This window comes from Dasypus novemcinctus, chromosome 4 (assembly GCF_030445035.2).
Source record: "Dasypus novemcinctus isolate mDasNov1 chromosome 4, mDasNov1.1.hap2, whole genome shotgun sequence".
Lineage (NCBI taxonomy): Eukaryota > Metazoa > Chordata > Mammalia > Cingulata > Dasypodidae > Dasypus > Dasypus novemcinctus.
Window position 1 is genome coordinate 59,056,106 of NC_080676.1, and position 12,604 is coordinate 59,068,709.

At 52.8% G+C, this 12,604-nt stretch overlaps 2 protein-coding genes across 2 annotated transcripts in view; one reads left to right on the forward strand and one right to left on the reverse strand.

Moving 5' to 3' along the window:
• ECE2 (endothelin converting enzyme 2) overlaps nt 1-12,604 on the forward strand; it is a 35,185-nt gene that overhangs the window by 3,839 nt on the left and 18,742 nt on the right. Inside the window, exon 2 of the mRNA XM_058295466.2 lies at nt 2,156-2,439. Coding sequence (XP_058151449.1) covers nt 2,156-2,439 — 284 coding nt within the window. The remainder of the gene's footprint in view (nt 1-2,155; nt 2,440-12,604) is intronic.
• On the reverse strand, nt 4,757-6,053 carry CAMK2N2 (calcium/calmodulin dependent protein kinase II inhibitor 2). The gene is made up of 2 exons (XM_004464572.5): nt 5,808-6,053; nt 4,757-4,927 (listed from the first exon to the last, which is right to left on the reverse strand). The coding sequence occupies exons 1-2, from the start codon at nt 5,974-5,976 to the stop codon at nt 4,857-4,859; spliced, it is 240 nt and encodes a 79-aa protein (XP_004464629.1). The 5' UTR covers nt 5,977-6,053; the 3' UTR covers nt 4,757-4,856.

Sequence of the window (12,604 nt, forward strand, 5' to 3'; positions counted from 1 at the left end):
ATGTATCTGGTTGTTACAACTTCACCATCGTTACACTTCTCCATTTCTCCCTCCTTGCTTGATTTCATGTTCCACAGGAATCTTCTGTTCATAATTTGGCTTTCCATTTAAATTTCCTATAGGGAGAGAAGGGACTGACCAGAGGATTTAGCTGTCCAGTCCCCATGATGCCTATCTTTTCTGTTATAAATGAATGGACATTCTGGCTTATGCCTCAGTCTCTTAGTGTTGGGATAGCATCCACAAAGCTCTGGGCCCACATGTGATGCTTCCTGGATCTGGACCAATTCTCCAGGGCTCTGCTGCCCCACCAAGAAGGCAGTTTCCTTCCCAAGCCCCTCTTAATTCCTGGCTCTGAATTCACTCAGACAGCAGGATCAGAAATCACTGTTTTTTGGGCATGATTGGACCTGTGGTCTGATTTTCACTTCCTTTCATCTTTGGCTAAGTTCACTTGGAAGATGCCCTTCTGCACAAAGAAAATGAAGGAAGGAGATTTGGGTTTGTTCACTGTTAGGCAGAGCTCTGGAAGCATATGAGTTCAGGTATAGTGGTGGTGAAGGGGACTGACAGTCAAGGAACCCAGTGGGATTTCACCCTGGAACTGTTAACCTCTCCTGTGCAGCCATGCCCCACCCCAGCCCCATGTGGCATATCTTCCAGAGTTTCTTGGGGCCCCAATGTGGAGAATCACGTGTTAGGTTTTCCCAGGTGAGGTGGTACTCTCCCTGAGCCCCAGCGCCTGACAAAGAACATGGGAAGGGGCAGCCGAGGACCAGCCAGCTGCCTCTGAGTGTCCTGCCCAGGTACCAAGCCCTGCTAGATTAGGGCTATCACAGCAGCTGATCCTGGGATCCTCTTAGGGAGGCAAATGGGGATTAAAGGCAACCTAATCTCAAGAGCTCAAGATCCCCATGTGAGGCCACCAAGAACTGTCATCTAGCCCCTTCTCAGACTGAGATGGACAACAGGAGGGCCTGGAAGAAGCCAAATGATCTTCATGCCCTTTCAGATCCACATCCCCCTTCTTTAACCTAGCCCTCTCTTCTTTGGTACTGCTTTCCAGGCACATCCCACTAGAGTGTGTGTGTTAGTCAGGGTTCTCTAGGAAAACAGAACTGAAAGGAGGTATCTGTAAATAGTATGAGATTTTGTAAAATTGTCTCACATAATCGTGGAGATGCCCAAGTCCAAATTCCACAGGGCATGCTACAAGCCAGGGGCTCTGATGAAGGTCCTCGATGAGTTCCCCAGGGGACACTGTCTGTCTGAAGTGGAGATGGGAATTCTACCTTCTGACTGCTACAATCAAGGCTGCTTGGCTGTCAGCTCCATGAAGCCCTTGGCTGACCTACCTTTGGTGGTTTCAGGAGCCCTAATGAGGGATCCCGTGGCCTATCCCTGTTGAAGAACCCATCAGGCCATGTGGCAATTGCCTGACTCCATGTCTGTTCCTCTACTGGAGCATTAGCTCCTTAAGGGCAGGGACTCTGATTCATCATTAGAGCCCAATAAATGGTGCTCAGTAAAGACATTAAGGAATTACAAATGATCAACTGTGTGTGTCCACGCCTAGTTTTCCCTTCACTTCTTAATTTTTTCTTGGAAATCAAAGTAAGATAAAACTCCCTAACAGGAGGCTTCCCAGGGATGGTATCTTTGGAGGTTACCTGAAAGGTTAGGGATCAGTAATAAATTGCTGTCCTAATGATATTGATATTATCTCCATTCTGAGTTTGAGGAAAGAGGTCCAAAGAGTCGAATAACTGTGGTTACGTGACTAGATTATAGCAGAACGCTGACCTTTGGACTCATAAGTTCAAAGCTCCTTTAGCTATTCTCCAGCTGTTTTAGTTCATAAATTTAGTGTACCACATCCTGCATGTAGGCTAGGTATTGTTATCTTCATTTTTGAGAATAGGAAATCCAAGTTCTGAATATTTGATCAAACTTAAGCCACACAACTAGGAATGGTGGAGTCAGGACCTGAACCCAGGTCTTTGTGACTTCAAGGCTCATGTGCTTTTCTAGACCACTCTGCTTTCATCTCAGTACTGAAATGTTTGGGTTAAGAGAAAACAGTGCCAAGAGTGGATGGATAATCAGGGGTTAGTGAGAACTAAAGCTAACCCAGCCCTTTTGCCACCCATCCTAGGCTGTGGAAACAGTGCCTTGAGCTATGAGCTGTTCCTTAGGGGCTTCCCTGATGTGACCAGTGTGGACTACTCATCAGTAGTGGTGTCTGCCATGAGGGCTCGCTATGCCCATGTGCCCACACTGCGCTGGGAGACCATGGATGTGCGGACACTGGGCTTCCCGAGTGGCTCCTTCGACGTGGTGCTCGAGAAAGGCACACTGGATGCCCTGCTGGCTGGAGAACGGGATCCCTGGACAGTGTCCTCTGATGGTATCCACACTGTGGATCAGGTGCTGAGTGAGGTGAGGAGGCAACAAGAGAGGAGGGCAGACCAAGAGGCAGGGATAATGGGTTGAAGTTTAGGAGATTGAAAGAAGCCAGAAGCCAGAAGGAGGCATGGCTCAGACCAGGTGGTGAGTCACTCAAAGTGGTTCACTGGAAGGAGAGGGTTAAGCTGGGTCAGGTTTGGAGGGGACCTGGAGTGGCCCGGCTCACATAGGTTGACGAATGGCTACTGGGTTGCCATAGAAATGAGGTAGCAGCCAGGTACCAGACAGGTGACACAGATTGAGAGGGTGAGCAGTTGACCAGAATGCAGTGCCCCTGCACCTGACATCACTCCCATGCTCTAACCTGTCTAGAAGATAGCCTTACCCCCATGGAATGGCCAGGCAGCAGGGAGGGCTCTCATCCTATTATCATGGAAAGCCCTGAGCTACTGGATGTTTGAGGTTTGATTGGGAGGGCATCGGGGTAGTACTGACCTTATGATGACCTGAGGATGGCTTCCTCATTGATGGCTTCTCTGTCTCCCTTGCAGGTGAGCCGAGTGCTGGTCCCTGGGGGCCGGTTCATCTCACTGACCTCTGCTGCTCCCCACTTTCGGACCAGACACTATGCCCAAGTCCATTACGGCTGGTCCTTGAGGCACACAACCTACAGCAGCGGCTTCCATTTCCATCTCTACTTCATGCACAAGGGCAGAGAGCTAAGTGAGGCCCAGCTGGCCCAGGGGGCCCAGATCCACTCCCCCCCCAGACCTTCTCCCTCACCCTGCTTCCTCCAGGACTCGGATCATGAGGACTTCCTCAGTGCCATTCAGCTATGAGGCCAGAACCATGGTCTTGCAGATCTTCCTGCTTTTCTGCCTGGGGTTCCTAGTTGGAATTCCTGACTCAGGGCTTGGGGTTAGGCCCAAGGTGCTCAAATCCCAGGGGCTTCATACCCAAAATAGAGGCAGTAGAAGCAAACCCACATGAACCAGTTATTGCCCAGGCCAAAATGGATCCCAAATCCTATGTTTTGCGCTTCCTTCTTGGGTTCCTTAGATCTCCCCTAGGTACCCCAATCCCCTTCTCTGCATACTGTACTCATCAGTGATTCATCCCCTGCGGCAAAGCCCAGCACAATTCCTCTGCATGCCAGTTTCTGAGACCTACATCCCTGGGGCTTGTTCCTGAGCCCTATTCAATCTGGATTTATCCACAAGAGGCTACAGACTTTGAGTCTAGACTGCTTTGTGTTTCTGACCCCAGGCCCAACTCTGGTGGCCTGTCCTGTTTGGTTGTACTTGTACCCAGAGAGGCCACATTGTAGTAATGTTTCCAGGCCAGGCTGGCCTGTGTTCACTTGGCAGCCCTCTCCCACCAGCAGCATGCACCTGAGATTCCCAAGTTATCTGTTCTTCTCCCCAAATGGGGCTCAGAGTCATTTTGGCCTGGCTCCTGAGCAGACTGAAGCAGTGGCTGTGGCCACACACACACACACACAGAGGGAGATCTGTGTTTATTCACACACTCCTGGTACAGTGAGGATGGAGGAACATTTACAAAGGACACCCCTGGATGGAAAACATCTCCAGGGCCACAGGTATCATCCAAAGGTGCAGAGTAGTTCCCATTTGGGTTTCCAGGGGTAGGACGCAGGGGTCCAAGGTAAAATCAGATCTGGGCCCTTGGAAGGTGATACCTTGGGGAATGGGGTCTGCCAGAGAGCCGCCTGCCTAGAGTCAGGTCTGGGCAGACTGGCCATGTGGTTGGTTACCATGTTGGGAGCTTGTCCCACCCCAGCCTCAAGACCCGTCCTATCCGCCAGGCGCAGAAGAGCTTGGCTGAGGCTGTGGGGGGAGGGCACGAACCATGAGCAGAGCCAGTAAACAAAGAGTCGGATATAAAAATACAAATGTGCTGAGGAAGTCCCTTAGAAAGAGGCTGAGGATGGGGTCACGCCAGACAGGGGTTGGGGTGAGGAGCGGCCCGGAGGGCTGGACTCAGGTGGATGGGAAGCTCATGCAAATACGCAGCCAAACATCCCTGGCCGCGCGCGCGCGGTCCGATGCCGGCCGGCTGCCGGGTCTGCCGAGTAGACCGGCCGGAGGGGGGCGGGGCAGGGGAGCCGTGCGGGAGGGGGCGGGCCGGGGGCTGCGGGCCGCGGGTCTCCGTGTCCGTTCCGGTGTGCTGGGTGGGGCTGCGGCCCGAGGTTCTAAAGTGCATGAGCGCGGCGGCGCTACCGCTGCCGCTGTGGTGCTGAAGCGGACAGCTCCGGGGCGCGGGGCGGCGGCCGCAGCGACACTGACCCGTCGGCGGCGCGGCCCTGCAGCCCCCGCCCGCGGGCGCCTGGGCCGGGGCGGGGGGCGTGGGGCGTGGGCAGCCGCATCGCCGGCCCGCGCTCCTGGCCGCTGGGGGGCTGGGCCCGGAGCCCGCCGCCCGAACCGGCACGTCTACACTCCGGACGGCGGCTTCTCCCCCATCCCCTTCAGCACGTCGTCTATCCGGTCATCCTCGATCACCACTGCGCAGGGAGAAAGCGCGTCAGCCGCGCGGCCTTGGAGGGCGGCGGCAAGAATGGGTCCCGTGTTCGCGCGCCCCGCAGGTGGCCCTAGCGATGTCCCTCGGATCCCCGTGTCACAGAACGCCCTCTCCAGCTGAAAACCCGCTGCCAAGCCTAGATCCCCCAGACCCCCGCCCCTCTGTATGGCGGAACGCCCCTCTTCCAAAGGCTCCCGCCATTCTACCTCCCAGTCTAAGTCCTCCCGCCGCTTGAACCTTCCTGCATCCGAGCTCCTCAGAAGCCTCTTGCTCTTGGGATCCCCCCCACCCCTGCCCGCCTTCAACCTTCATTTCAACAGAATCCCCTCCTCACCTGCTCTCAAACAGAATCTCCAGCCAGTCCAGCCCTCTCCTCAACCCGCCTTGCTATCCTGGCGCCAACAGAATCCCCTCGCCATGCAAACAACGAGGACGACCATGTCCCCGGTCCCCCTACCCTATTTCCAATCGGACGGCCTTCCCACCCGAAGATTCCTCTGTAACACCCCCTGACTCAGCTTCTGATCTCGAAGAAACGGCCCGTCGCCCGATTCCCACTTCCAGGCAGCCCCAAATGCCCGACCGGCCCCTCCCCCTTGCCCAGCTCCCGGGGCTCTGCTTCCAGAGGCGCCGAGCCTCGAATCCGGGACAGTGTGTTCCCGGGAGAGGGAAAGAGGGGGACACAACACTGCGGCGAGGATTCCCCCCCACCCACCCATACAGAGCCCAGCCCGGGCCGGCGAGCTGCTGGCTGCGCTGGTCTGCGGCAGGAGATGGGAGCGCTGGGCGGGGAGCGGCGGGCGGCCGAGCGCCCGGCGGAGGGTTTCTGGGTCAGGCGGCGGCTCCAGGCCCGGCGCCCATACCTCTCTTGGCTCGGCCGATCTGGCCCAGCTTGGGGGGTCGCTTGGCCTGGTTGCCCGCGAAGAAGGAGTTGGTGTCCTGCAGGCGGCAGCTGAAGGATAGGTCGGAGCCCTCGGAGTCGGTGCCGAAGCGGCCCATCTTGTCCTCGCTGTAGGGCAGGATTTCGGACATGGCGGGCGCGGGGCGGGCGCGGGACTGCGGCGGGCGGCGGGCTGGCTGCCACCCCGGCCCTAGCTCAACCGGGCAGCCGGCGGAAGGATGAAGTCATGCAGCATCCGGGGCTGCGGTGCCAAGCGCGGCCTCCTCCCCCGCGCCTCCGCCTCCCGGGCCGCTGGGCAAGCGGCGGCGACGGCGGCGGGGACCCGGCGGGGGCGGCGCGCGGGGGGCGGGGGCGGCAGCGGCGGCGAGAGCGGAATGACGATGAGCGCCCGACTGCGGCAGAGCAGAGCGCGGCGGGCGGCGCGGGCCGGCGGGGGGGCGGCGGAGGCGGGGCCGGCGCCCGCCGGGGAGAGAGGCAGGGCGGGGGGCAGCGCTGACCCAGCTCGCGGGGACCGGAGCGGCGGCGGGAGGGTCCCGCCCCGCCCGGTGGCGGGAATGCTGGACTCGGGGGACTGGGGACGCAAGGGGCTGGTACCGGCAAGTGGGGCGGAATCTGGCGGAAAGAGGCGGGACCCGGGGGGCGGGAGCGAGCCCGGCACTGGGGGGCCGAGGGCAGGTCCGGCCGCGAGGCTAAGAGAATCGGGCAACCGGAACCGGGGGCAGGGGGGCGCGGGGGCTGGTGCGGGTTCCGCAGGCTGGAGCGCGTCCCGCACTTAAGAGGGGTGACTGGGGAAACGGGCGAAGGCAGAGCGGGGCACTGGCGGAGGAGCGCGGACGCAACCAACGCGCGGGGCGCGCGGGAAGAGCTCAGGCCAATGAGTGTTCTGGTATCCGGATTGTTCTGCCCGCCTTACGCTGTCCCTGGCTTTCGTCGGGGTCTGTGTGTCTCTGACTGCCCTTTTGTGCCTCCCTGTGCCCCATATCTTTTTGTGTGTCACGGTCTTTGTCGGCGTCTGTCTCTAACAGTGTCTGCCTCTTTGAATCTCTGACTCCATGCTTGGCCCCTGTATGTGTGTCAGTGCACCGCCTGAGTTTCTGTCCCTCCTAGAGGGGTCCCAATAACTGGGCCGACACCGCGCGCAACAAGCCGGACACCCCCGCCCGGCTGCTGGAGCCCAAAGAGGGGCCGAAGGCGGCCGCCGACCCTGCGGCCCGCCCCGCCCCGGATGCCCGAGCCGCCGGTGCAGTGTAGGAGGAATGAATGGTGGCGCCGCGGGGCCGCCCCGGCTGCGGGTGACGCGGGGAAGCCCGGAGCGCCTGAGGACGCGGCGCGCGCCGGCGGGTGGGGAGCGCGAAGCAGGGCGCCTCCCGCCGCCTGGCTGGGACCACGTGGCCGTCCTCGTCGCACCTTGGGGACACGCCCCCTCCGCCTGCCTCCTCTCCGCCGTCCGCCCCCCGGCAGGCCGTCAGCGGCAGCGTCACCTGCTGAAGTTCTGGCGCAATCCCTGGCCTTGGCGGGGTGGGGGAGAATGTCTCACGTGGCGACAGTGACTACAGCGTTGATAAGGGTAATAATCACTCTGTCTACATCCCAGGTGGAGGGGTTTCCACTGTCCCTGAAGCGTTTCCCCACCTCTTCCAGCCAAATCACACAACTAGAGAGGCTGCTTGGGTCTTCCTCCTGAGTCACTGCTCAGTCTCTTTCCTCCAACAACTCCTCATCGAGTACAAGGTCCGGGGACGCAGAGGCGAATGCAATGGAGGCTGCCCTCAGGGAACTGGATGGCTGCAGGTCTCGGAAGGCCTCAGTCAAGGCCCCAATCTTGGGGGCTCACCCCTAACACCCCTCCTTTGCCCTGTCCCAGAGTCTGGAATGAGGGCTGCAGCTGGAGGTCGAGGCCTAGCCTGGAATGAGAGGAGCCCGAGGCCTGGAAGGACAAGTGAGTTCAAGGCTTAGGGCCACTAGAAGAGAGTCCAGGAAATTCCACCTCACTAGAGGTTGTCTGCAAAGGGTTCCAAGCTTGGTTTCCTGGCTTTCTGGGTGACCTTGAACTGAAGGCCTCATAATTACAGTTTTTAAAAATTAATTCATTTGTACTTGTAGAATTTTAGGAAAATGTGGAAAATCACACACAGTAAAACATCTTTGATATATATTCCTCCAATTTTTCCTGTGCATTTGTATAATACACATACTTCTCCGAGGCTCTGTGTGGTGTCTGAAGCATGGAGATGAGAGAACTTACATAAATGACTGTTTTGTAGATGAAATAATGAGGGTAAAGGCCATGACACTGTGCTTGACTTGACTCCTGCTGGATGCTCAGTGACTGCTGGTTGGGGGGGGTTCTACTATGTGCTTACTCTGGCAACACAATGGAATCTTTTTTCCCTTTTATTTTTATTTATTTGTTTATTTTAAAGATTTGTTTATTTATTTAATTTCCCTCCCCTCCCCTGGTTGTCTGTTCTCTGTGTCTTTTTGCTGCGTCTTGTTTCTTTGTCTGCTTCTGTTGTCGTCAGCGCAGGGAAAGTGTGGGCGGAGCCATTCCTGGGCAGGCTGCACTTTCTTTCCCGCTGGGCGGCTCTCCTTACGGGGTGCACTCCTTGCGCTGGGGCTCCCCTATGTGGGGGACACCCCTGTGTGGCACAGCACTCCTTGCGCACATCAGGACTGCGCATGGGCCAGCTCCACAGGGGTCAAGGAGGCCTGGGGTTTGAACCTCGGACCTCCCATATGGTAGATGGATGCCCTAACCACTGGGCCAAGTCCGTTTCCCTTTCCTTTTAGGAGGTATGGGAGCTTAAACCCAGGACCTTGTACATGGGAAACAGGCCCTCAACGATTGAGCTACATCTGCTCCACCACAATGGATTCATATCTGTAAAATGGGAGTCCTGGTAATACCTCCTCCCAGGATTGTTGCAAAGATTAACTGAGCTATCAAGGGGTCAAGAGAGCTGACTTGTTATGAGGAGCCAAAAAGGGTGCGCCTAGGATTAGGGGAAGGAGGTACAGGGGGCAGACTGTTGGTGCTGACCTGAGATAAAGTAGTTCCTCTAGAGAGGTCATGAGCTACCCCTCACTGAAAGTTCTAAAGCAGGGACAATGAGGGTTCCTGCCAAAGATGAGATGCTAGCACTAGATGGGTAATTGAAACAATTCCCTCTTCTTCTCTCACACTGGTGAGGGAAATGGGAAGAATAACAATTTAACCTTGCATTTATTGGGTCAGCTCCTTAAATGATTTTATTCCTGTCCCTGATGTGTTTTCTGGATCATGGCTAAAGTAAAAGACTAAAGCTTAAAGTTTTAAAGCTACAGCAGTATAAAAGCTTCAGTTATGTTGTAAAAATGTAGGGGGAGTTCTTTACATTTTGATCCTTTGCTTAAAATTCTGATGTTCTTCATCCCTGCCCATGAGAGGAAAAATTCATTTTACAGCTAAACAACAAAGGTTGTTTGGAGTTTTGTGACAGTGAAATGAATTTCTCAATTGAAAACCCAGTGGGTGAAAGTGGACATGGTTCAACTGATAGAGCATCTGTCCACCATATGGAGGGTCCAGGGTTCTATTCCCAGGGCCTCCTGACCCGTGTGGTAAGCTGGCCCATGTGCAGTGCTGCCATGTGCAAGGAGTGCCACGCCACCCAGGGGTAGCCCCATGTAGGGGTGATCCACGCACAAGAGTGCACCCTGCAAGGAGAGCCACCCTGCGTGAAAAAGCACAGCCCGCCCAGGAGTGGTGCCTCACACACACAAAGAGCTGACACAGCAAGATGACACAACAAAAAAGAAACGCAGTTTCCCTGTGCCACTGGATAATGCAAGTGGATGCAGAAGAACACACAGCGAATGGACACAGAGAGCAGACAAAGGGGGGAAAGGGAAGAGAAATAAATAAAATAAATCTTAAAAAAATTAATTAATTAAATTAAAAAAAAGAAAACCTAGTGGGGAGTGGATGTAGCTCAAGTGGTTGAGTGCCTGCTTCCCATGTATGAGGTTCCAGGTTCAAGCCCTGTGTACCTCCTAAAGGAAAAAAAAAAGACAAAAACCTAGCAAAGGGAAGCAGATGTGGCTCAAGCAGTTGGGCACCCCTATACCTCAGGGGAGGACCTGGGTTCAGTTCCCAGTACCTCCTAAAACGAAGTTGAGCAGACAGCAAGTGCAAACAAGTTAAATAAATAAATCTTAAAAAACAAACCTAAGGGACTCAATTTATATGTTCTAAACAGAATAATATGCCTTTTGATAATTGAGTATTTTTTTTAAGATTTATTTATTTATTCCCCCACCCCCACCACCACCATTGTCTGCTCTCTGTGTGCATCCGCTGTGCTTTCTTTTGTGTCTGCTTGTACTCTCTTCAGGTGGAACTGGGAATCAATCCTGGGACCTTCTGGAGTAGGGGAGAGGTGCTCAGTCTCTTATCCCACCTTAGTTCCCTGGTCTGCTGCATCTCTTTTTATCTCTCCTCTGTGTCTCTTTTTGTTGCGTCATCTTGCTGCACCAGCTCTCTGCTCGGGCCAGCTTGCGGGGAGGGCCAGCACTCTCTGTGGGCCAGCTCATCTTTAGCAGGAGGCCCAGGGGATCAAACTCTGGACCTCCCATATGGTAGACGGGAGCCCAGTAGCTTGAGCCACATCTGGCTTCCCTGATAATTGAGTATTAATGGAACTTTTATTCAAGTGGAAATTGTAGAAACATTACAAATACTTTGGGTTGTCTTTTTACTATCATCTCTCATGACCATGTTTCTCCATCCAAGACTGAACAGCCTTGTTTTTAGGTACCAGGGGCCGGGGATTGAACTTAAGACTTTGTATGTAGGAAGCTGGCACTCAACCACTGAGACATATCAGCTTCCCTGAGATGGTTTTATCATTTTTTTTTTTGCTTGTTGTTTGTTTGATTTTTGGAGGAGGCACCCAGAACTGAACCTGGCGCCTCCCATGTGGGAGGCAGTTGCTCAACTGCTTGAGCCACATCCACTCCCTGTACAGCTTTTTTTTTTTTTTTTTTTTAGTTAGGCCAGTAAAAAAAGAATTTATTGGGAAATGGGGGGAAAGAACAGAACCTGCTGAGAAATGGAAGAGGAGAATGGAAATACGCACTGAGATTTGATGTGAGCTCCTCTAGGCAGAGAGAGCCTGTACAGCCTCTTTAAATCCTTTCTCAGGACCCTTTCTTTGTTCTCCGCTTATCCACTCAAAGGTAGCCCATATTATGAAGGCGTTTCCAGGACTCATTCCATTTAAGAGAGGCTGATAAATCATATCCAAAAATGAAGCAGATCTGTGAGGACTGACCTGATAAGAGTACCTAGGACTGTCAACATGCCTTCAAACAGGAAGTAGAGAACATGATTTCATATATGTGAAATACACACACACATATATATGTTTATGTGCAAATGCATATAAAAGAAAGATCTGGAACGATACATACCAAACTGCTAATAGTGGTTACCTCGGAGATGTTTCTGGGATCGCAGCAAAATGAATTTCATCTTTTACTCCATATACATCTGGAGTATATTACATTTCCAATAAAAAAGTTTTGATGGTTTTTTAAAAGTTTGAAATCAATGATATAGCCCATTTGCCATACATCCCACTCTGGCCCCAGAAAAATCAGTTGACTTAGAAAGGAGAATAGTGTAATGGTGGAGAAGATAGAGTTTAGATTCAAACCAAAGCTCTGCCTACTACCTCTCTGTGACTTTGGGCAAGTTATTATGATTCTCTGCGTCTCAAGTTTCTCATCCATAAAACAGGCATTATGATACTGGTAGACTCTACATAATGGATCGTTGTGAGGATTAGGTAAGTTACCACAAGTACTTAAGTAAATGTTTGACAATAGAAATGGTAGCTATAATTATATAGAAAAGCATAATGAAGAAATTAAAAGTAATCTTATCATTATAGCCATATTAACATTTGTTGTATATCTTTCCAACCTCTTTTCTTTACATGTGCTTTATACACTTTGTTCACAAAAATGAGATGCTGCAACCACCACCACACCCCACACACATACACTTAATTCTATCTGGAGAACATTTTCCAGTAACATTTAACTCTCCTTTTCCATCTTTTGTTTATGTTGCATAGTATACCATTGTATGGATGTATGAGTCAGTCAACAAGTCCCCCATTCTTGAGCTTCTAATTTTCTTCCAACTTTTGGCCTTTAAACAGTGCTGTGATGAGCAAATATCTGTAGATTAAAAATGTCCACAGTATTTTGTAGCTCCTCCAATCAAAAAGCAGTCTATTTCTCCATCCCTGAATCTGGGCTATACCATGTGACTTTCTTCGGCAAATGGGGATATTAACAAATGTAATGCAAGCAGAGGCTTGAAAAGTGTTTAAGTACTGGGGTTTGCCTCCTCTTTTGCTACGAGAATCCTGAGACCACCGTATGAAGACTGGGCTAGCCTACCGGAGGAAGAGAAAGCACATAAAGAAAGCAACAGTCATCCTAGCTGAGGCTCAGACATTTTAAGTGAGATCATCCCCTGGGATAACATAGAACATCCCTCCTCTGCTGTGCTGGCCCAGACATAAAGAACTACCCAATCAATCACAGGCACATGAGAAATAATAAATGTTTGTCATTTTAAGCCACCAAGTTTGGTGCACTTTGTTACACAGCCAAAGCTAATTGCTATTGTTCCTGTCATGAATTTTACTCCATTATGTATACAAATAATCTATATGTAACTATATACATCTATAACTATAACTACAT